At 32.3% G+C, this 25,188-nt stretch overlaps 2 protein-coding genes across 2 annotated transcripts; one reads left to right on the forward strand and one right to left on the reverse strand.

Moving 5' to 3' along the window:
• Nucleotides 1–950, reverse strand: LOC145580027 (auxin-binding protein ABP19a-like). The gene has a single exon (XM_081637342.1). The coding sequence runs from the start codon at nt 883–885 to the stop codon at nt 256–258; it is 630 nt and encodes a 209-aa protein (XP_081493468.1). The 5' UTR covers nt 886–950; the 3' UTR covers nt 1–255.
• Nucleotides 951–17,977: 17,027 nt separating this feature from the next.
• Nucleotides 17,978–23,216, forward strand: LOC145580028 (metacaspase-5-like). The gene is made up of 2 exons (XM_081637343.1): nt 17,978–18,462; nt 22,122–23,216. The coding sequence occupies exons 1-2, from the start codon at nt 18,117–18,119 to the stop codon at nt 23,027–23,029; spliced, it is 1,254 nt and encodes a 417-aa protein (XP_081493469.1). The 5' UTR covers nt 17,978–18,116; the 3' UTR covers nt 23,030–23,216.
• Nucleotides 23,217–25,188: the final 1,972 nt, after the last annotated feature.

The raw sequence follows: 25,188 nt of genomic DNA on the forward strand, positions 1-25,188 counted from the left end.
TCACATGAAAAAAACAATTATATTAACAACAAATCAAATTCCGAAAGGAAATACAAAGAAACAACAATGCAATACATTAATACAACCATACAAAAATTGAACTAATAGTTCAATTTTATTAGGGGACAATTTTTTTTTTTTTTTTTTTTTTTTTTTGGGCATTTTCCCTTTTGTTCAATTACTAGAAAAAAAAAAAAAAAAAATTAAATAACAGAACAAATTCTGAGCAAATTGGCTTACTAATTAGTTAAGCCATTAGTTTTTACCACCAAGAACACCCTTGAGCTTCTTAATGACATCCTTAGGAAGGAATGTAGTTGTTGCAATAAGATCAGTTGGCAGACCATTAGCAAAGAAAGCGTAATCTGTAATCTGAAGTCCTGGACTCGGGCTGCTGAAGCTAACGAAGGCGAGGGCGGGTGATTTCCCGGCGTTGATTTGGAAGTGAAGTAGGCCTTGTGGGAAAACCATCACATCACCCTTGTTAAGTGTCTTGAAGTAGACGTCGTTTGCTGAGTCAATGAATCCAGCACAAATCTGGCCTTGGATGACAACAAGGATTTCGGAACCCCCTGGGTGAGTGTGCATAGGGATGACACCGCCAGCAGCGATGTCTAAGCGAGCAATGGAGAGTCCTAGGCCATTTACACCAGGAAACTGAGCAGAAAATGCTGGTGTGACAGCGGCTTTGATGAGATTGGAAGTGTTGCCTGCAGCAGCTAGACCATGGTAAACAAAGTCATCGACTGTGACCTTGGACGGCTTCTTGCAGGAGTAACCTGCAGGTCCGTCAGGGAGGCTCATGTCTGCAACGCAGTAGTCTCCTGCGTTAGCAGAGTAAAGAGAAACAAAGAGGGTGAGGACGACGAAGAGTTGAGGATACATCTTTGAAGACTAGATAGATAATAAGCTTGTAATGAATTTTTGGTGTGGTTAGATTGGTAATGTACTATACCTGTTTATATAGAAAGAAGCAGCACGGCTGTTTATCAATACAGCCAATCTGCTGGGCCAATGTCGAAATGGCTCACATGTTTGAGACTTCTAATTCGGGGCGCATGTGATTGCTTGACCCCATACATAGTCGAGTAAAAACAAGCAACAACTTTTTGTTCTGATTTGTAGCTGTGCTATGTATCATTACTGCAGTCATTTATCACTAATTAACTTTCAGATGTTCTGATAACCTGATAATATATATGTTGTCAATTGATTGACAATCAAAATCATGGTTGATTACTACATCTATCTTTCTCAAGAAATGATTAATGTAATACAGTAACTTACACCTATGACAGAAATCTGCGTTTCAGTGATTATGATTGCCTGATAAGTTCGCGTATATGTGTTTCTTTCAATACGTGTATTCAGAAATCAGATAGCAAGAAATTCGAGTCAGTTTCATGTAGAATAAGTGAAAATTATGTATACTTATTTCTGGAAGTATTCTGCCATTAAGTCGTTTAAGGAAGGCTTTTCTCTGCATATGAATACATGAATTTGAGTCATACATAGTAGTATATTTCAGTTTCAGAACTTAAATAATTCCTTACAAATTTTGAGAAGTTGAGCTAAATGTAAGGTATTCTTGGTGTAAAGGCCGGATGGAATACCACCCTCGACACTTTAACCAACTTAGCTAATTAATTGTTGTCCATCAAAAAAAAAAGTCCAGTAAAAAAACAGAACATCAAACTATGGTGAATTGAACTTACCTTTCGCGTCATTTGAAGTTAATTTTTTTGCTAGATATACATATATTTCAATGTTTTATGTAGTAGAGAAAATATAAATAAGGTGGTCCATAATCACATGATATTGTAAAGAAGCAGAAAAATGCCATTTTTGACAACTATAAGGAATAGACTCTGCTAGTCTTCCTAATATTCCAAGACTATTCCACAGAAAAATAAGTGGATCTTATGAATTACCCTTTTAAAGGGTTCAAGCCCATGTATAGGAATTAAAGCATATTCTGTTGTTTTCGTTCATTACTCTGCACAAATATAGCCAAATATACAAAAACTAAAATATAAAGTTCATTCCAGCATGCTAATTTAATTACCATATAAATCATGCTACACTAAATCAAATTATGTGATTTATGTCCAACTTAATAATCCTCTGCAATCTGTCTGAAAGTAACAACATTGTTCCTTTCTGACAATGTCGCGTTATATGATAATCTTTGCATTAACATAGGCATGTAACGAACAATGTATTAAGACTTTCAGATTGATTTTTTTTCAAGTCTTAAAAGTTAACATTGCAACATTAGCAATTTATGTAATGTGGTATGCCAAGAAGGCATAACCGAGGATAAGGTTTATAGAAGAAGAACCAATAGTTGTATACATTATCTGTCTAATAGCCATACATCTTCAAAAGGTAAGATGGAAGATTCATGTATTTTGTTCTATATGTTTGTATTATATTGTTCAGTAAACAAAAAATTTAGATATTTGACAGTTGTACAGGAAGGCCACAACTAACAATTCCAAACTTTTTGTAGAATAGATAGATATTTATTCCATGTTGAGCAATTTGAGCATGATAATAGTTGTACTACTACTCAAGGTCCCCCCATCAATTAGCTGGTTTCGGATCGAATAACCGACCCAAATCGAATAAGATAAACAGTTTAAGGTGGGAAATGCATTTCCTGCTTGACACAAGAAGAGTGCTTAAGTCAATTTATCAGGCCATAATATCTCCTCCATTATATGTGAATATGTGATGCATAGAAATACAAAATGCAATTCAAACACAATTAGTTTAAGCTAAGTAATAAAATAGATTTATGTTCAAATTGAAAGAGTTGTATTATGGAAACCAATAAGATGAAAAATGGGTTATATAAGTTGGTTGTGTAAGTTGATGAAAAGGTAAATTGTTGATACATGCAAACTCAACTAAAAGACTAGATAATTTATCACTAAGTTATATCATGCAAAATTACAAAGTATGAGTTTAACATACTTCTATACTAGCATTCTTTTTGCTAACAAAATATCACATTGGGGTGAATGACAATCTACAAAATAATACGAAGTATTTAATTAAGGAAAGATTGACTTTTGATTCAATCATATACTTCATCTATTCTAAATTAGATGTCACGCTTTGATTTTTGACATTATTCATAAACTTTTCTTTGACTAACATTTGTGATTTATAAATATAAAAAATCATAATCATGTAGAATTTTGTTAAATTTGTTTAAATATGTTGAAATTCAGTTTTTAGTACTGTATTTTTTACAATTGTCTAATCAAAGTTATTTTGATTGAATTTTACATTAACAAACGTGATAAAAAGTGATTGTTAATTAAATGTACTATTTCCTCCGTTTTATAATTAACCTATCCTGACATTTATATTTTATATACTCCCTCCACCTTGTATTAAATGAATACTATTGAGGATAAAGTAATAGAACAAGTGAGCCACATGTCCATATAAAAAAGAAGTATTCATTTAAATTTTAGATACGCCCAAAAACGATAAAATTTGAGGACGCATATAACAATGATTGGGCAACTTTGAGGAAATAAATGGCCCATCAAGGTTGCAATTGGCTTTGCCCAATTAAATTAGAGTTGGTAAACTTTAGTGGGCTTAGCCCAATTAAAGTAGAGTTGGCAACAGTAGGCTTGGCCCAATTAAAATAGAGTTGGTGGTAACTCACTCTCCTCTCAACCGTCCGAGGAATAACTCGTGTGCTTTGGTTACTGGCCTTACCGTAGACTGTGTAGATCATAGTGAGCCCGTTTATCATTGTATAGGTGGAAACTAAAGGTGGGAACGGTTATGCCGTGTAGGTCCATGTGTTGTATTAGTGTGCTGCAAGCTCGCAAATTTTTAGCTGGTCTCACAACCAACTATAGCTGTCTGGTCTTGCTTTACAAAAATGAATATTTACTAGAAAAAAATAAACATTTAGTAATTAAACATTGCAATATATGAAAATGATCATTTATACCATAATAATAAAATAATGAGACTATATTATGAAACTGAAAAAAAGATTGTACATCTATTATTATATACCGTAACTGAATGAGCTTTTATAGTAATCAACCAAACAAGTGAGCAACTATCCATAAATGATATGCGAAGTAATTGTAATGCAATTCATGACAGCAGGTCCAGAGTATAGTATAAGTACTACTACTGAGCAATTCATGTATTTATCTTTCGATTTGAGCATGATGATATTTCTATTCATGAGATTGGGTACTAAAATAATCTTGGTAATTTATTGCAGGTTCCCCGAATCTTGTTCCTCCAACTCCGTGGACTTGACGCCGACATCAGCTGATAGTTTACATTCATCACCACCACCAACATTATACAATTGAACATCCTTCACTATAAAAACAAGCATTTAATACAATTGAACAAACACAAAAATTTATATTAATTAAAAAAGAAAATAAACATTTATTTTATTAGAATAAACATCATACGGCATGCAAATGAACATTTATTTTATAATAATGAACATCATATTACATGAAAATAAACCTTTAATCATTGAAAAATACAAAATTATTGTGATATATGTTCAGTTAAAAAATAACGTTCATTTTTATTATAGTAAATGTTCATTTCTGAATGAAAGACCATGAATATGTACCTGGTCTTGAGACCAGCCTTCAACAACTGATTAGTGTGCTTCGTGCTAGGTCATGAACGGGCTAAGTCGTGTCATGATAGGCTCATGCCATTCTTTTAAAATTGGAGCCCATAATCATCATCCCTCCTATTATATAATCATATAACTAATATATAAAGTCAGTCTCGCAACCAGGTCACGACATAGCGACACCTGACATTCTAGTTTTTCGCCAAGTATCACGCCACGTATGAGATAAATAGGTATTATTGTGATACATATTATGCTAAGTAAGTGATTTTTGGATAGATTTTTTAAGATACAATTATTGCATAAAGTTTTATTATTGATAAAATTCTAATATTTCATATATACAAAACTAATCATAACGTACAATAAATATCCAATAACTCAATTCTATTTCCATAATCAAATTTGTTTTAAAAAGTTCTTTTAAATAAGATTCATGTATAGTATACTTAATCACAAACTTTTTTACATAGTTGGCCAAACCATATCACCAACTATTACAAGATTAGAATTATTTCATTAGTACTATAGGGGTTACTTGGTCAGTGTTGTAGTGGTTATTCAATCTGTGTTATAGATAAGGGTTACTTAGTCAGTGTTAGAGGTTATTCAGTTAGTATTACAAGGGTTACTCGATCAGTTTTAATATAAATCCTATGTCAAAATATACCAAATCAAAAGAGTTATATACCTCTTACATAAAAATGTTTGTATCAATGATATGTTTTAAAATTTGGCATATAGACTAAAAATTTATTTTAAAATTCAGTTAACAAATTGGGCATCGCCATCCGAATTAAAATTTCAAATAGGCAATCGTCTTTAAAAAAAATCCTAAAATCTAGAAGCTGAAGACTTACTTTCAAACTGAGAGTTTTGAATAAAGTATAGGAGTACTCAAATTATTATATTTCAATGGAACCGTAAAATTAAATTACTCATCCGATTATGAACATTTAAATAGTGGCGGACCTACATGTGTGCACACAGAGTCACGTGACTCAACAGTGCAAAAAAAAAAAAAAAAAAAAAAAAAAAAAAAAAAAAAAGCGTGATTTCCAGCGGTATTTCAAATAGGGATGGCAGTGGGTCGGATTAAATGGGAGACCCGCCCCATCCCCGCCCAAGTGGGGCGGGAATGGAGGGAGCTTTGGCGGGTGATGGGGCGGGGATGGGTATAAAATGTGTACCCGCCATGAGTGATGGGGCGGGTATGGATTTTAGAGTAGACCTGCCCCATACCCGGCCCGCCCCGTACCCGCCTTATACCCGCACCATATTTCCTTTCGAAATGTTTAGAATTTATGAAACTTCATAGCCCAATAATCTTGAATAGTAAAATTCCCAATTTTTTTAACCTAATTTGATATAATTGTTATTAATGTGAAACAATATAACATCATGACAATGGGTTTGAGATGGTTTTGGGGCGGGTATGAGGTGGTTATGGATATCCAAGTGGGTGATGGGGCGGGGGATGGATATCTTGTACCCGGTGGGGCGGGGATGGATGTGGATATTGTACCCGCCACGAGTGGTGGGGCAGGGATGGGTATAAGATTTTTAGGCGGGTATGGATATGGAGGTACCATCATCCGCATCCGACCTGCCCCATTGTCATCCCTAATTTCAAACAACCAAAACGAAAGAAACAAAGTTCAAACCTCACAACTGACAACCTTAACTCCCTCTCTCATATAGTCACATCAACCAGCCGAGTAGGGGTTGAGTAGCCGACCGCCGACAATGTCAAATATTGGTCGTTCGTTCGTCTACTCATCCTTCAAGGCGACAATTCGACAAGGCCTTGGTTGAGTTGTTCACAAGCAGCCAAGCCTGCCGCCGCCCTCGGATCTACGGCGACAACTGACTGGCTGATCGGAGCAAGTACCACAGTCCACCGAGCACCGATTGAAGCACTGAAGGCCTGAAGCAGAGCAAGCAGGAAGGTATTATTGTATTTAAAATTAAAATTATGAACAATGAACTATTTAATTTGTTTTTCAGACTTTCAGTTTTAATTAATTATGTATAATTTCAGTCATTTGATTGATTAAATTGAACTGAATTGTTGTCTTGTTGATTTGTTGTTCATTATTGTGTTAATTACTTAATAAATTTTAATTTCATTCATTTATAAATTATAATTTAATAGTCTTGAGTTCTTGAATCTTGACAGGAATTGATTTACTTTGAACACACACTTCAAAATGAATTTTCAAGCTCGGAATTGATTTACTTTGAACACATACTTCAAAATTTCTTTGTCGTCGTTAGAGAAGATGAAAGGTTTTGGAATTTGAAGAGTCTTAGTGAGTTGTCAAAGAAACTTGTTGAGACGGGATTGTCTAAAACTCATAGTAGAGTATACTTGCTATTGAAGTTGGTGTTGGTTCTCCCCGTTACAACAGCAAGTGTTGAAAGAGTATAATCTGGTATGACGATCGTGAAAGATAAATTGTGTAATAGCATGGGAGATCAAATGTTGAATGATTATTTGATTACTTTTTCTAGAAAGTGAGTTGTTTTCGAATGTTAAAATAAATCACATTATTAATCGATATCAAAATTTGAAAACTCGTCGTGAACAGTTGTAATAGTTTATTGTACTATGTGCTTGTAATATATTATTTGTAGTACTTTCAGTTTGTAAGATGATTTTTTTAAGTATTATTTGGTTGTAGTATGGATTTTTTTTTGTTTTATTTGTTTGATTGAAATCAAGGTGGTTGTCATATATATTTTTTTGTATATATGTTTGGATTCGAAATTTTTTTTGTACTTTTACAGGAGATCAATAATTTAGGGTGACTCACAAGCTCTGAAATCCTGGATCTGCCACTGCATTTAAAGCAACTAATTTTTCAAACGTGGATAAATATAGACATTAGTAATTACATTTGAGAAAGAAATTATTCCTTATATATAATTATTTTAAAAGTAGCCAATTAATACAAGGATTTTTAAAACATAAGGATATATATTATAGAAGGAACATGAGGCATCGTCCGGGGATACGTATTAATATATAAAGCTAAATTTTAGTTATAGACTAGATAAAAAGAAAAAAAAAAATTGGATAAATTTAGATAGATTTTGTAGGATAAAAAAAAGAAGTTATTTTAGAGTTTTATCTTCAATAAAATTTGGATAGATTTTTAAGATAAATTTTTTGGTTTAGAATTTTATATTCAATAAAATACCAATATTTTTTACGTAGTATGTACAAGTGACGGATCCAAAGGGCATATAGAGGTACAATTGTACTCCCATTCTCCTCCCCCAAATAAGATAAATAAAAAACCAAAGAGACATACTATTATATATAAGTATATATAACTGGTATTTTAAGTCTTAACATGCAACCAAGTGAAAACAAAAAGAGATCACAGCTTTAGACAACAAACTCCTACAACCCTATATTTCACTTCTGTCAAACCCAACTTTCTGAATATTTGCTTTATTTCTTATTTATTCTTTTTCCTTTTTATCCAAAACACTCATATGGTTTTTTTTTTTTTTTTTTTTTTTTTTTTTTTTTTTTTTTGAAAAAAAACTTTGGTACTACTCATAGATGTAAAACTTGAACATAATGCACTACTATCAAATAAGAGTATCAATTAATTATCTTGCTTCATGTATGTACTTCATATTGTTAATATTTTATGGTTTCCTAATATTATATTACCTTAAATTTATATAAAAATAAGTGCTTTGGAATCATTAGTTCTAAATTTAGTAATCTCATTTGTAAAGTTTAATAGTTTATATTTTATCTCCTTTAACACAAAAAATTTATGTTTCAATACTTTTATCCACAATATTAAAATCACAGTTTATGCTAGAAAACTTATCCATTAATGTGAAAATAGGTGCAACTTCAAACTTATTTCTTCTAAATACTCTTGACCATGCTACTTAGCTTGCATCACTTTCAAGAACTACCAACTAACCTAAACTCTTTCCTAAAACCACTCATATCTTTATAAAAGGTAATACTACTCCCTCCATGTTTTAATAAGTGTTACACTTACGAAATCCGATCGTGTTTTAATAAGTGTTACACTTCCTTTTTTGGCAAAAAACTACATTAAAATATTATATCTCTCTCCTCTCATGGTCCCCACCCAAACCCACTATTACTTTTTTTTATTATATCTTTCCTTTCACATTCATTACTTTTCAATAAACAATTAATCCCACTATCTTTCTTTAACAATTTTTTAATCCTCCAACTACCCCACTTACCTCTTATTTTATTTAAGTCAATTAAATTGTAACACTTAAAAAAACACGGAGGGAGTACATTTTTTTATTTATTTTACAAGTATGATTGTCTAGGTGATTATTAATCAATGAAAAGAAAATTCAAATAACATAAAAAGTTTATCTTGAAATTTAATAAACAACCCGGGCATCGCACAGGCACAAAACTAGTAACTAATATATAAACCTAAACTTTTAGACAGGTCATGAGACATCGATACTTGGCATTTTAACTTTTCGCCAAATGTCGTGCCACGTAGACGACAATTAATTATTAATACGACACGTAGAATTTATTTGAATATATTTTTTTGTAGAATAGGATAAAAAGTTGGATAGATTAAGTAGGATAAAAAATTTATTTAAGAGTTTTATTTTCAATAAAATTTGGATAAATCCTGTTCACATTTACTGAACTGAATTGAACTGAACTGATTGGAGCTGAACTGAACTGAGCTGAAATGAATATTTTATGAGAGAAGGAAATTAGGAGCTGAACTGAACTAAATTAATTGGAGCTGAACTGAACTGAACCGAACTGAATTGAAAATAAGCTGAAATGAACAGGCCTAGTCATTTGTTTTCAATAAAACTTTTGGTTTAGAATTTTATTTTCAATAAAATATCAATATTTTTATAAAAATAACGGATCTAGAGATATACAAAAGGAAAAAATAAAAAAATGAATGAGACTTGCGATTATATATAACCGTTCTCTTAAGTCTCAACATACAACCAGCCTTTACCTATATATTCAGAGAAAATGAAAAGAGATCATTGCTTTAAACGACTGTTCTTTTTTGTTGTACATTATATTAATACCCACAAACGAACAAGAATGATTGTTAAGTGATTATTAATACATGTGTAGGAAATTCAAATAACATATATATAAAGAAGTTTTATTTTAAAATTCGATAAACAAGCCGGGCATTACACGGGGCACAAAACTAGTTTTTTTTTTTAATTTTTTTTAAAGTTAGAGTTAGTAGGTTTAATAAAATAAAATGTTAGTAGCAGAATAGAGAAGATTATTATTTTATTAAAACTTAACGCACGCATCATACACGAGTCATAGCTAGCTAGTTCGGGAAGTTCTTTCGGTTTGTCCTTATGTTACAACTTTAGTTTGTGAGAGCTTGTTCTGTACACCTGAATAATATGCTCAATAATTTTTGCTCATTTAATAAATTATCTGGGTATACGATACATCTGGGTGTATATAACAAATTCTATTAGTTTATTGTTAGTAACGCTAATGAGACAAAACATGTAAACAAATATTTTTAGGGGTATTGTAGGGAATAATTTCAAGCATCCCACACTTGAGCCCTACTGTGATCATACACTTAAGTATGGTGGCGTCTAAAGGGAAGGAAGCTAGAGCAAAAGAGTCGCCAACAAGTTTTAGGAACTTGTAAACCGTTCACAGGGTGAAGTTTACACTTCTTCATGATCCATGAGATCGCTAACTCCATAGTGGTCTGGAACCATGACTGGATATTCGGGGATGAAGGTACAAATCCAATCTAAAAGAGAATGAACCTGCCCTAAAAATAGGCCTCTACTTTATTCTTCTCATATATGTGCGCTTTCTGACTAACATACAATCAATATATTAATCCTAAACCTATTTAATCTACGTTGGTTGATTATTAATGCACAAATAAATCTATTATTGGAGATTACTTGAATTAAAATCATATTAGCCTAAATAAAATTATTAATTATCTTATTAAGCGTGATTTCAAGTACAAATTCCCTTTAAACCTGCAAGAGAGGCGTGATCAAACAACAACAATAATATCAAGCAACATTATAACAATATTGATACAACAAATCATCATCATCATCATAGCAATCTCAATCTCATCAAAGCATAATAATATTAGCAAGATCGTAGGCATGATACTAACATGATTAATGACAAATCCTAGCATGTCACAAAACAATAAAGATCAAAGTTTTAACCCTAACATGATACTAACATGATATAAGAAAATCGGAGGCAACCTATCATGATACTAAAAACATACATGATATTAGAAATATTAGTTATTACCCTAAACATGATACTAGGAATCATAAAGACATCCTAACATGATACTAGGAATTAAAATAATCTAAGCATGCTTTCTAAAAATATAGCAATAAAACTACTTACTTTGTTGCCTCGTATCTCTTTCTATCAAAACAATACACACGTTAGTAACTTCAAGGAAATATTAAATCAAACAATTAATTTAAATAATTGAAATAGGGATTTGGGACCAAACCCTCAGAAATTATCAACCTTTCACGTCTAGGGCGAAGGCAACTTTGAGCTTGGTTAGGTGCGTCTAAGACTCGTGAATGCGGTATTGTGTTTAGAAAAGTCTAGGCTTAGAAATCAAGAGAGAGAAAGAATAAGCTTCTAGCTTAAAGAGAGAAGAGAATAGATGATTGTTGATGATTGAAAATGGGAAATAACGCCCCCTATTTATAGAGAAAAACATCCAAAACGATAGAAAAGTGTCAGAATTCAACTCGGAGTAAAACTGCTCTTATCGCGACGCGATAGACTCCTCGCAGCGCGATGGCGCGGCTATGATAAAAAAGTTGTACGGAGTCCTCCCTCTTAGATCAATTTATCATTAAAATATTTGTTTTATTCCAAATTAAATTTATTACCTTTTCTAAAATAAAATAAAAGTATAATTATTAATCTTAATTCCATTAGAACTCAAAATAACATTCTAGATTATTCTAGAAAATTAAAGTCAATCCTAATAACTTTAGGAATAATAATTAATGGGTCCTCCACATGATCATTGGACCACATATAAAATCATTTTAGGCCCAATTTAGTATTTTGGCCATAACTTCCTCATTATTCATCGGAATTAGGCTTATAATATATCATTGGAAAGCTCTTTTCGAGCCCCATCCAAGTGCACAATTATTCGACCCATATTATGGACCAAACTAAATTAGACTGAACGTTTTTCATAAACAGGGTACGAAAAGAAAGATTTTCGAAAACAAAAAGAAGTATTTTTATTAAAAACAGAGAGATTCACGAGACTCTTTCACATTTCACCTCGCTCGATAATCAAATGACATGAAAGACATTCATCACTGAGTTTGGTTTTGGGGAGTCACAATCAGGTGTTTACAGGTATAAATGTCGATGCGCTACTTCTAAGAGTTAAAAAAAACAATTAGCATAAATGAGAGCAATTATGTAAATAAATATTTTAGGGGTATAATTATCTCAACACTATTCATAAAAGTGTAGTCATACTTTTAAAATGAGTAAATATGTAAATAAACATTTTTACGGGTATAATCGTCTCAACACTATTTATAAGAGTTTACTCATATCGTACTTTTTAAAAGGTAAAATGTAAATAAATTTTTTTAAGGGTATAGTCATAGTTTTTAAACAGTAGGGAAGTAAAATGGTGTGAGAGGGAATGAGGATCATTGAAGGGGTGAAAAATGATAAAGTAAGAGAGAGTGGGGACATTAATGGGTAAATATATACTTCGTATTATTCTATTGTAAGTAGCACTGTCAAAACGGTTTGACAGTTCGGTTTCGGTTCGGTTTGAAATCGGTTCGGTATTCAATCGGGTCGGTTTGGAATCGGTTTAATTGTCTCACGGGTTGGTTTTGGTTCGGTTTAAATAGTTATCGGTTCGATTCGGTTTCGATTTATTCTTAAGCGGTTTTAATTCGGTTCGGGTTGTAAACAGTCCGGGTAGTAAACGTTTCGCTGCAGACGGGTTGCAGTTTGTTAACGGTGCGGTGTAAACGGTTTTTATCCCGGTTCAAACAGTTTCGGTTGGAAACGGTTTCGGGTTAGAAACAGTTCGGTTCTTTTTTGGTTCAGTTTATAACTGGTTCGGTCCTTTTTCGGTTCAGTTTATAACTGGTTCGGTTCTTTTCGGTTCAGTTTATAACTGGTTCGGTTCTTCGATGGTTTAACCACTTTAACGTTATTCATATCGGTTCCATTTCAAGTTTACTAAATTACGGTCCGGGTCGGTTTTCGGTTTCAAAAAATAAAATGTTTATCGAGTTGTTTGGATTCGGGCAGTTAAATGGTTTTGGTTTGAAATTTGATAGTACTTGCTAACCTTTTTCGTTCACAAGTTTTATATAAAGTCGCGAATCATTTCATATTTACTATTTAGGCATCATATTATAAACAAATTCTCATTGATTTTATAAATACATATTATGTTCTGTTTCAAGTTTAGTCATACTGATCTTACTAGTTTATTACGGAGTAGATTATAAGAGTTAGTATATTAATGTATTACTGTGTTTACAATTAGGTTATTATATACTTCTTATTTAATCATTTATATACATGACTAGAGGCAGTAGTGTTGCTAATAGTTTGAGGCAGGGCCTGAGCCTGCTTGTTTTGCTCTTGTTTGTGAACACTGATTATCATTAATGAATGATTTGCCTTGCTATTTTAAAAAAAAAATATTCTAAGATTTCTAATATTTAATCCATTTAATTATATTCCCGTCAAAAAAAAAATCCATTTAATTATATACAAAAGGTTGTAAACGGTTCGATTTAGAAGCGGTTTGGTTCATAAACGGTTCGGTTTATAACCAGTTTGGTTTACAAACAGTTCGGTTTTTAAATGGTTCGGTGCAAATGAGTAGCAGTTTGCTAACGGTTCGGTGTAAGCGGTTTTTTTGCCAGTTTAAACGGTTTCGGGTTGGAACCGGTTTCGGGTTAGATACAGTTCGGTTCTTTTTCGGTTCGGTTTTCTTTCAGTTCGGTTTATTTTTGGTTCGGTTTGTTAACGGGTTCGGTCCTTATACGGTTTAACATTATTCGGGTCGATTCGGTTTCGGGTTTACTAAAATACGGTTCGGGTCGGTTTTCGGTTTAAAAAAATCGGTTTTTAATCGGTTCGGTTCTCATTTGGGTCGGTCGGTTTCGGGCAGTTAAACGGTTTCGGTTTGAAATTTGACAGCACTAATTGTAAGGGATTTTCAAAAGAGAAAGTGTGGCTTTTTTTTAAAAAAAAAATGGACGAAAATAGCAAGTGTAGGTTTTTTTTTTTAAAAAAAAAAAGTAGAGGGAGTTTTAGTAAATTTATATCTTTTATAATTTGGTTAAGAAATAAGTAGGTTGGTCCGTCATGCTAATGCATAGTTCAAGTCAAATATTTTAAAAATGATGTTCATTCACAGACCATTGCACATTAGCGTGCCCTTGTGGAATCGGGTTGGGCCCATTTGTGTTGCTCCTAAGCGACCTCATGCCAACCCATCCCATGTCCATCTCTTGTAAGAATGGTGTATCATATAGTATTACTCCCTTCATTTTTTTATTAGAGTCTCATTTCTAACATTTTATTAGAATTTCATTTAACATTTATTATTCACATAATAAAGAGAAATGTAACTGACTCTAATAAAAAGATGAAGAGAGTATAAAAAATATCTCTTGGTATCTTTTAGTCATTACGGAGAAAATATTAGTAAAAAATTATGGTGAAAAGAACACACGTAAATATCGTAGAAACTAACAGCATGCGGCTGTAGTGCTGTTACCGCCCACTCAACCAGGAGTCAAGGCCTCACAACTCACAAGTGATTAGCAGCCTTTTGCTGTTACTCCTATTAACGTTGCCACAAATAATTGAGTGTTGAATATGAATTGGTCCATTTGTCCATACCCACCATACCAAATAGACAATGGCTATTATAAACAATTCAACCACTCATTGAGTCATTTCATCATTTGATTGGTTGTTGGGTCTTTAAAATTTTTAATTAGGAATAATCCTACATCCACTTGGTTTAAGAATTAAGATAATAATGTAGTTATTACCTTCTCTATTTTAAAATTTGACTCACTTACTAACTTGTTATTTATGTTCATTAAATACCTGTTCACATTTATTGAATTGAGTTGAGCTGAATTGAACTGAACTGAACTAAACTGACCTGAATAAATTGGAGCTGAACTGAACTGAGCTGAGCTGAACTGAGTTGAAATGAATATTTTATGACTGAAGGAAATTAAGAGCTGGACTGAACTGAACTGATTGGAGCTGAACTGAACTGAACTGAATTGAACTCAAATTAAGTTGAAGTGAACATACCCTAATATGCTCTATTATAATTCGGATAAGTGCTTATAAGAAAAATACGGTTAGATAAAGGTTACTACATTCAAATAATATAATTCAAAATAAAAGTTAAGATAATATGAGTTTAAGTTCAATTTACCACTACCCGTCAGAAAAAAATGATGCTTTTCTAATATTTGAAATAGTTTCAATGTTAAATAAGATTAAAGGATTTACTTGGTAATTACCTAGTAGATGTTTTATATAACTTGTTATATTACTTGTAATTGGTTTTGACTAGGTTGTTGCATTAGTTGGTTTGATTAGCTGGTTGTATTAGCTGGTTGTGTAAAAGTGTTTGGTAAATAGTAGTTAATTATTACTTCGTAACTATATAGTTTATGTAATAGCTTATTAAAAAGCTATATGCGCAATAAGCTTTTTTTTTTTTTTTTTTAAAAAAAAAAAAAAATATCATTTTTTAGATGTTTCAAAAAGAGTTTATTTAGCCCAAAAACTCTTTCAATAAGCTATTTACTCGTACCAAACAATCAAATTAGATCTTTCACTTGGTCAAATTAGGGATGCTAATTGAGTAGAGCAACACGCTAGCAGCTCAAACTCGACTCGGTCAAAACTACTCAACTCGACGCAAGTTGGCTCGTGCTAGCTCGAATCAGCTCGAAACTTATAAGTGTACAAGAAATTCAATATTTTTCTATTCTTCTATCTTTAAAATCAAAAATTTACCTTGACACTTAATAAAGTAAAATTAATACACTTTAGTTGGAAAAATTTATACAAAAAGAAGAAAATATAATCAACAAATGTTTGAAATTCAAGAGACCTAAACATTGAAACAAGTAGCTTATGATTGACTCGGCTTGACTTGAAACTTAACAAGCACCAGTCGAGCAACCCTTTGTTCGTGATCGACTCACTCGATTATTACCAACCCTAGGTCAAACCTCTAAAAAACCTCAACAAGCTAAAATCATTTTAAAAAGTTCTTTATCAAATAAGTCCTAAACTTACGAAGGCATCATTGCTTGAAAAACATTAAGTTTATGTTTGATAAAAATTGGTTTTAAAAATATAAGGAAATTTGATTAGATTATTCCATATCATTTTTAGATTTCTAGGTTTGTTTTAATGTGGATTACGTATAGGTATATTGTTTTATCCAAATTATTGGATCAACACTTATAAAAATTAGGAAAAGTTGTCAAAAAAAAAAAATCTTTTAAAAGCACTACTTTGAAAAAAAAAATTAAAAATAAATAAATAAATAAAAGCTTTTTGGCAAAAAAATACCCGATTTTTAGCATTTTGGCAGAAGAAAACCCGAATGTAAATTTTTTTTTTAGGAAAACCTAATATCTCTAATCCACTTAATTAGTCCCTAATTACTTTTAATTATCTTTAACTCTCAAATAACATATAATAATTAAATCAATTTGTAAATTAAAAAAAAAAAAACAAAACAAAATCAGCATCCAGCCACATGGCCTCCTCCTTTTCCCCCACCCCTCGCAGACGGCAGTAGCCCCCTTTGCCGCCACTTTCTCTCTCCTACATCTCCCCCTCTGTCAAACTCTTCAACCTCAAATTTTACCATTACCAAACCTCCAAACCCTTCTTCTCCACCATCGTCAAATCCTTCTCTTCTCCCACCCTTTCCCAAGATGAAAGTCAAAACAATTGTAATTTGCTTCTAAATCACCCTAGCATCAAATACATACATAATCAAAGCCAAAACAATCATCAATTGCAAGCAAGATGCAAAAAATTAAAAACCCCCAAATTGATTTTTCTAGGGTTTTTGGACAAAATAATCACAACATTCAAGCAAATTATAAGATAAATTGAAGTAAAAACACATTGTTTGTGTGGGAGAACTTGATTTAAAACTTCCAAGAAGATCCTTGCAAATTTTGATAGTGAGCTTGAGAGTAATTTAGAAAGAAATGAGAGTAAGAAGTTCGAATGAAGGTGGTGGTCGCCGACGGGTATAAGGAGGAAAGGGAGGGTCGACCGACATTGGAGGTAGGTCGCCAGGGGTGGGGGAAACTTGGGCGGCGGGTCTGACGAGGGAGGGGGAAGGGGTAGGGAAGGGGAAGAGGAGGAGGTGGTTGGCTAGTGGTTGAGGATGGTGGGTTTTTTTTTATAAATTAAAGTTAATTATTGAATAGTTAGATGGGTTAAAGGATAATTAGTGAAAATTAGAGAGTAATCAAGGAAATTAGAGGGTGATTAAGTAAACAGGTTTCTCCTTGGAAAAAAATGATTTTTTTTTTTTTTTTTTTTTTTGTTTTTTTTGTAAAATAGTGCTTTTAAAAGATTTTTCTAGCCAAATTTTCCTACAAATTATTTTTCCTAAATATATTTATTTGACCTATTCTTCCTCAAATAAATTAAAATAAGATTATCAAAACTGACAATTAAAAACATGGAAAATAAAACTTGTTTAACAAGAAAAAACTTTATTTACCCACCATTAATAAAGAAGTGATGGTTTGCACCAAAAAAAAATAAATAAAGAAGTGATGGTGGAATTTTTAATAGTTCATATCAATAGTCAACTTTAAAATGAGTGGTGGATGAAACTCAAACCCACTTATGGTTCTGGCCTAGGAATATGTTTTATATTCTATCAATAATAAACTATCTAAGAGTGAGGGATAGTTTCAAGTGGTTAGAGCTCCTCTCTCAATTTCAAGAGATACTAGGATCGATTCTCATCAAATATGAAGACTTTTACTGTAAAAAAAAAAAAATATTGTTTATAAGCTTTAATTACTGTAATTAACACATCAGTTAAAATATGGCCAACAAGTGCAAAAACAACGTTTTTCCTCAAAGTTTACATTAAGTCATTATTATAACAATTCCTTTACAGCCATCAATGACAAAAAATAAAAAAAATAAAAAAAAATAAAAAATAAAAATTTAAAAAGTGGTCAACAAAATAATTTTAGCACACACCTATTTAACCCCTCAAAAAATAAACATCAAAATCCCAGAATAATCAATCAATCATCCACCCCCACAAAACCAAACCCACCATTCTCAGAGCAACCCAGAAAAATCAAATCTTTTTAATTTCAAAAAAAAATGGGTAAAAAAGCAGTGTTAATAGGAATCAATTACCCAGGAACAAAAGCAGAGCTAAAAGGATGCATTAACGATGTAAAAAGAATGCACGAATGTTTGATCAATCGTTATGGATTTGAAGAAGAAGATATCACGATTTTGATTGATACTGACCGGTCATATACCGAACCAACCGGTAAAAATATACGACGTGCTCTTCAAAATCTGGTTCGATCTGCTGAACCTGGTGATTATCTTTTTGTTCATTATAGTGGTCATGGTACTCGTTTACCGGCTGAAACCGGTGAACAAGATGATACCGGTTTTGATGAGTGTATTGTTCCTTCTGATATGAATCTTATTACAGGTAATTTCATTTTTATTTTTGTTTAACTTGATTAATTTAATTTTTAGTCAGTTTTTGATGTGTGATTTGTATAATTTGATTGAATTTGACTCAATGTGTTGCGTTGACTTTTTTTTGGATTGTTGCTTGATTATCGGAGTTTGTGTTTTTAGTTGATTATTTTACTGTAGTTTTTTATTTTAATTTTTTTTTTTTCAATTTGTGAATGTGAAAAACAGGGAAAAAAGGAATGTTTTTGAGGTTTTAAATATTAAGATTGAGGTTTGCAAAAGATATTGTATGTATAAGTTTGAATTGGTTGTTTTGAATTGGGGTTCTTAACCATTTTTATTTTGAATTAAAATGAATATTTCTGAATCGGAAATGAAAATTCTGGTACTCGTATTATTTTAATTCAAAATGAAAGTGGTTTGGAATCCTTAGGCGAACAACCAATAGAAGGATGGAACCTTGTGGTGTGCAAGTGTTGATTCTAATTCCTTTGCAGATATTCCCCTGGTTCCAATTGGGATCATTAAATTATTCCTAGTATTATACAATATGCTTGTTCCATTTGGTCAAAATTAATTGAAGCCTGAATTTTGGGATGTGGGTGGGGTTGATTTTAGCATTTTAAAAGTTAGGATTTAAGAATTTTTACAAAAGCACCTAATTCACGGTTTATAAACTTTTTAAGTGGCGTTTGATTAGATGTAAGAAGTTGCGTTTTTTAGGAAATTCGACCTTTAGACACGGTAGAAAGTAGGTTTATGATGGAAGTAGCCAAGAAGTAGCACATTATTGTTAAAATGCTGCTTTTTGTGACGTTTTGCGAATTTGATAAAAAAACTACCCTAGAAGAAAACTGAATCTTAAGCTGCATTGTTGTTGTTTTTTCAGTAAGCTACCAGAAAATGCTGCTCCATGCCTCTCTATGACATTTTGCAACTTCAAGCCTACACTCAAATTAAATGAATATACTAAATCAAATTACGCTATCATAGTGACAACTAAAGGACTGCTAAGAACTAGAATCAATGCTTCTACGAGTTCTACCTAGGCGTGTGTAAATGTAAATTAAAGGAGTGCTAAACTTAGTTTCATGAACATATACTCGGCAATCCATCAACCCTGATACGAAAAGGAAAATGTAACAACAATCAAAATACTTGTATAACTTGTGAATAGGGTCATTGTGTATTTGGGTCTTGCCTTCTGAAGACCGCTTTTATGTAATAGAATATGAAGTCATATTAGGTATAGTTACACATGGGATGATTCCCATTTTTGTTAACATGATTAGATTAGGCTTAAAAAAAATTTGAGTCAGACTACAGCTAATTACTTTTCTATATGTTGTCTTAATTATAATTTTGTTGAACTGGCCAATTCATGAATTGCATCATCAACATGTGATAATAAAGTCTGAAAAAAAAAAAGATCAAATTGAAATGACTTTATATGGATTATAGACAATAAAAAAGAGAGTAAAGATGAAGATGATTTCAGATATGCTATACATGTATTGTGAAGGGTAAACAAGGACTTGTTTGATATGGTATACACTTGCCATGTAACTCCTTATAAGTTGCAGACCATAAATCCTGCTGATGCAACTGGATATAGATTACGAATTCAATGTTCTGTTGAATCTGTTCTACCTATATTTGCTTGATGAAAGTTTGTAAGTTTTCAATCTTTTCTTGAAGAAAGTCTACAGTTACCTGTATTTTTTTCTATTCAACTCCTGTCGAGTAAGTGATAGGCGTGTTGCGTACCTAATAAAAATAAACCTAACTAGACCACTACTATGTAGACAGGCAAGTAAGGGTCGGATCCCAAGAGACTATGGTTCAACTAATTAATTAGACTCAAGTAACTACTAAGCAAGTAACCAAATCAAATAAGTGAGAATTAATAACTAATTAATAAAGAAGAACGAGTAAACTGAATAATATGATAGATCAAATACTAAAAACATCCAAGATCAAGAATCACTACGAATATAATTAATGCAATAGTCGTTCTACCCCTAATATATAATTCAATTGATAAATGAGGAAAAGTAATCCCTAAATAGTACCAATGGTCTCTGCCGAGTTATAAATGGCTTCCCTAATCACAATCAAGCCTACTTCCGTGGAATCATGTAAATTAAAGACTTTGAGTACATTACTCTAACTTCCTAATCATCCATTCAACTACTCCCGTGATGAACTTCAAACCCTTAATTAAATTATTTAAACCCGGACAACCCAACTCCTGTTGCGATTGAAACAATGGATTAATAACAATACTAATTATCCCTAATCTAGTATTGGCATGAGCACAATCAATTAAGCATATTAATTGCAATTATCATTTGAGAATTTAATGAATTAAATCATGCATTAATCATATATTCGGGTTCCGCTAGATATTGGAATAAGGAAACTACTCACACATATTAATGAAAACAATAACAAGAATTAAAGAAAACATAATTAATAATAAAAGGAATTAAAGAGAATAAGAAAATACCAAATCTTGAATTACGAGAGATAAACGAAGAAACTTGAGTGCATAATCTTGAATTACAATGAAAATAATGTCTAGAGAGAAAACTAGGGTTCTAAGATGATAAAGAAATAATAATCCTCAAGAGTATTTATAATAAGGCTAAAAGATAGGATTAATTAAGGAAAGAAATCGGACTAAATCGACCTAAATCGACGAGGCATGGGCGTGTCACACAGGACATGCCCGTGCCTAAATTCAGCAGCAATTTGCTTCAATCTCCAGCGAGACATGGGCATGCCAAATCCTAACATGGGCGTGTCTTGCTCGGCCAACCTCACTCGACGAGGCATGGGCATGCCCGCATTCAACACGGCCATGCTTCCCTTAGCACATAGCTGCTAGCTCGAAACACTCGACTCGACATGGGCGTGCCCCAAATGAACATGGGCGTGCCCCATATAGAACTTCAACTTCCGACTTCCTGCCTCTTCAAAACATACTAACACAACATGGGCGTGTCTGGCTGGAGATTGACTTCTTTTCACTTCAACATCTATGATCAAGATCCGGAACTTCATAAAATCTTTATATAACCTCGTTAGTTCCTGAAATACATCAAAAACAACGAATATAACCATGAAAGCATAGTATGATCAAAACTAAACCAAATCAAGCCAAAATAAGCCATGAACAACTAATCTAGACTCAAAAACTACCTAAAAAGACTAACCATATGCACATTACATGATATATCAGTAAGCTCTTGTGTAACTCACTGAAATTTGTTTGTCCTGTAGAATTGAACTTACTACTCACATAATAATATCAGGATCTGAAATTCTAAATTATGCTCGCTAATCAACTTGTTTCATAGATATTTAACCCTAAGAATTCAAGATGTGATGCTGCTAAAACTAGTTTTTGTATGCTATGTGGTAAACTTTGGACATGATTTCCTTGAAATTTTAATACAGGTTTACTTATTTACATTTACAGGTGACTAGTTAAGAATGCATTTTGTCATTACCAAATCAAACATTGTTTATGACTTCAATTCTGTGCTGCAACTTCTAATTTTCATGCTCATTACTCATTAATATGATGTGGTTGATGAGCTAAATCTGCATCGTATCACAAATCCTTAAATACTTACTGCTTACTTTCAATTTCATTTCGAGCAGATGAGGATTTCAAGGAATTGGTGTGCCAAGTCCCAGATGGTTGCCGGATCACAATAGTCTCGGATTCATGCCACAGTGGAGGCCTAATTAGTGGTGCTAAAGAGCAGATAGGAGAAAGTACACAGTCTCATCAAGGCCATAGTAGCTCATCATCAGGATTCAGCCTATCTGGTTTCTTGAAGAGTAAAGTGAGGGAGACTGTTTCTGATGCCATTGAATCTCGTGGGATTCATCTCCCTCATCATCACAGTAGGGACTATGAACCCGAGTACAGGGTAGTTGAAGAAGATAGTTACGAAGGTCATAGTGGCTATGTGAAAAGTCGATCTCTTCCCCTTTCTACCCTCATTGAAATGCTCAAGGATAAGACTGGGAAAGATGACATCGATGTTGGGAAAATCCGACCTACCCTCTTTGACATGTTCGGGGAGGATTCTAGTCCCAAGGTCAAGAAGTTCATGAAAGTAATCCTCAACAAGATTCATGGAGGAGAAGGGAGCACCGGGGATATTATAGCTGCTGTTGGTGGACTCGCAATGGAGTTCTTTAAGCAGAAGCTTGATGAAAAGGACGATGACTATGCTAAACCTGCACAGGATGCTCAAGTTGACAGGAAAGAGGAGGTGTATGCAGGTGAAAACAAGCGGAGTTTACCTAGAAATGGGATACTTCTTAGTGGTTGTCAGACTGACCAGACTTCTGCTGATGCTAGCCCTTCTGGGAGAGACAGTGAAGCTTATGGTGCTTTCAGCAACTCGATTCAAGCTATACTGAGGGAGTCTGATGGAGACATTAGGAACGATGAGATTGTGACAAAGGCTAGGAAGTTGCTCAAGCGTCAAGGATTTACTCAGCGTCCTGGACTTTATTGTACTGATGACTATGTTGAAGCTTCCTTTGTCTGCTAATTATTGTTCTTGGCCTGGTCTGATGTCTGCTACATTGGTATGACATTATAGCATAAACTGAAATGGTGTTTTTGCAATAGATTGCCCTGCTGTTTCTAAAATATGTACTGTTACAATTGTGGAGAGTTGTAATATTTATCGTTCAAGCTATGAAATTGTTGGCCGGAACCAGTCTTCTTGCTTTGAATGTAGGAATATTTCTTGTTCAGTGTACGAGTATGGTTTCTTATTTTGAATTTATGTATGGCTTCGCTGTGGAGACTTATGGTTTTCACTATGGTCCCGTTTGGTTTAATGTAAAACATTTTCAATGAAAAATTAGTTTTTATGAGAAATATATTTTCAAGGAAAAGCACAATTGAAAATTTGTTTTCCTTTGTTTGGTTGCATACAAGAAAAGTTCAAGAAAAATAAAAAATAGGAGTGGAAATAAGGATGAATGAGAGGAAAGTAAAAAAAGAGGTAAGGAGGAGAGAGGAAAATGTGGCTTCCCTTGTTTTGAAAAGGAAAATGTTTTCCATCATAAGAATGCAATTTTCCACCATTGGAATAATTGTTTTCGACCCCTTAACAAACCAAACGAAGGAAAATAAAAATAAATAAATAAATAAATCATTTTCCATAAAAACATTTTACATCAAACCAAACGGGGCTTATTTTTGCTTGGGGAACTGACCTTTTTTTCAATGTGATGGACATCAAACTGGGACATATATTGAAGTAAGTTTCATGGTTTAAGCTCGAGGAAGTACGATCTATGATGCGCATTGTTGGTAATGGACTAATGGTGCATGGTTGAAGGACTAATGGGGAAGAAATTTAGTATGTAAAAATATTTAATGGAATAAGTAAAGTTTAGTTTAAAATGACAAAATTTAATTAAATTTTGATAGATTATATAAACCGATTATGACTTTCGAATGAGTTGGTTCATTATCATGGTATCAAAGCTAACGTGACACAAAGGTCACAAGTTCAAATCTCGTTCGAATCTCATGTACCCCTATTTTCACAGTAGAATCATAACATAATATTGAAATAGACACCAAGAATGACACACGTCAATTCCTGATGTAGCTTTTCCCTCCAAAACATCCCTTCCCTTTTTGTTAAAATCTTCTTTGGGAATTTTAAAATAATATAACTAGCATAATATATTAATATCATTCAAATCTTTTATACGAATCTTTAATGATATATATATTCCTTTATATATATTCGTACTATACTCCTTACTTATCCCATATCTCTTAATAATAGGACAATACATCATAATAAATATTACACTATATGCCATATTTTTTTAATACATCATAATTTATATGAATCTTTTACAATATTTATTCCTTTATAGCTATTGTTACTATACACCTTTTCTCATATCTCTTAATAATAGGATAATACATCATAGTAGTAAATATTACTCTGTATGCCATTTTCTTAATACATCATATTTTATTCGTTCAAATGATTAATAAAATAATATATTTTAAATAAGGTAATTTTGTAATAATATTTAAATTGATAAATATTTTAAATAATAAATTTGTGCTATACAAATTATTATTATTATTATTATTATTATTATTATTATTATTTAATTGGTTTCTTGCCTAATTTTAATATGAAGAATATAACAAAATGAAGGGAGTTTAATTAACAACTTAGCTTAACAATATAAACTCTCTCTCTCTCTCTCTCTCTCTCTCTCTCTCTCTCTCTCTCTCTATATATATATATATATATATATATATATATATATATATATATATATATAATCACGTAAGAAAAGATAATTGATTAAAATTTCAATTTTTTTTATATGTATCTCAAATACCTTCATATATTATCATATTTTAGGAGAAAAAATTTGACCAAATATCTTGAATTGGGTTGTTATTTCTATCTATGAGGTGTAATACATGAATTAAAATACTTATTTGGTTAATAAAAAGAAAATTGACACAAAGTACTAACTTATCATTGTATTTCAAAACACTCATACGGTCAAACATGTAGTTTCAATATATTCATTGTTCTTATCGACTCTTTCGTTATATAACATTTTCGTTTCATTATATAAGCAAAATAAGAAGATAATAAATATTTTGTAAGTTATATATAGTTGTATTTTATCTATGTTATTTTTTATTTTATTT

The sequence above is a fragment of the Chenopodium album genome, chromosome 14, assembly GCF_948465745.1.
Source record: "Chenopodium album chromosome 14, dcCheAlbu1.1, whole genome shotgun sequence".
Classification (NCBI taxonomy): domain Eukaryota; kingdom Viridiplantae; phylum Streptophyta; class Magnoliopsida; order Caryophyllales; family Amaranthaceae; genus Chenopodium; species Chenopodium album.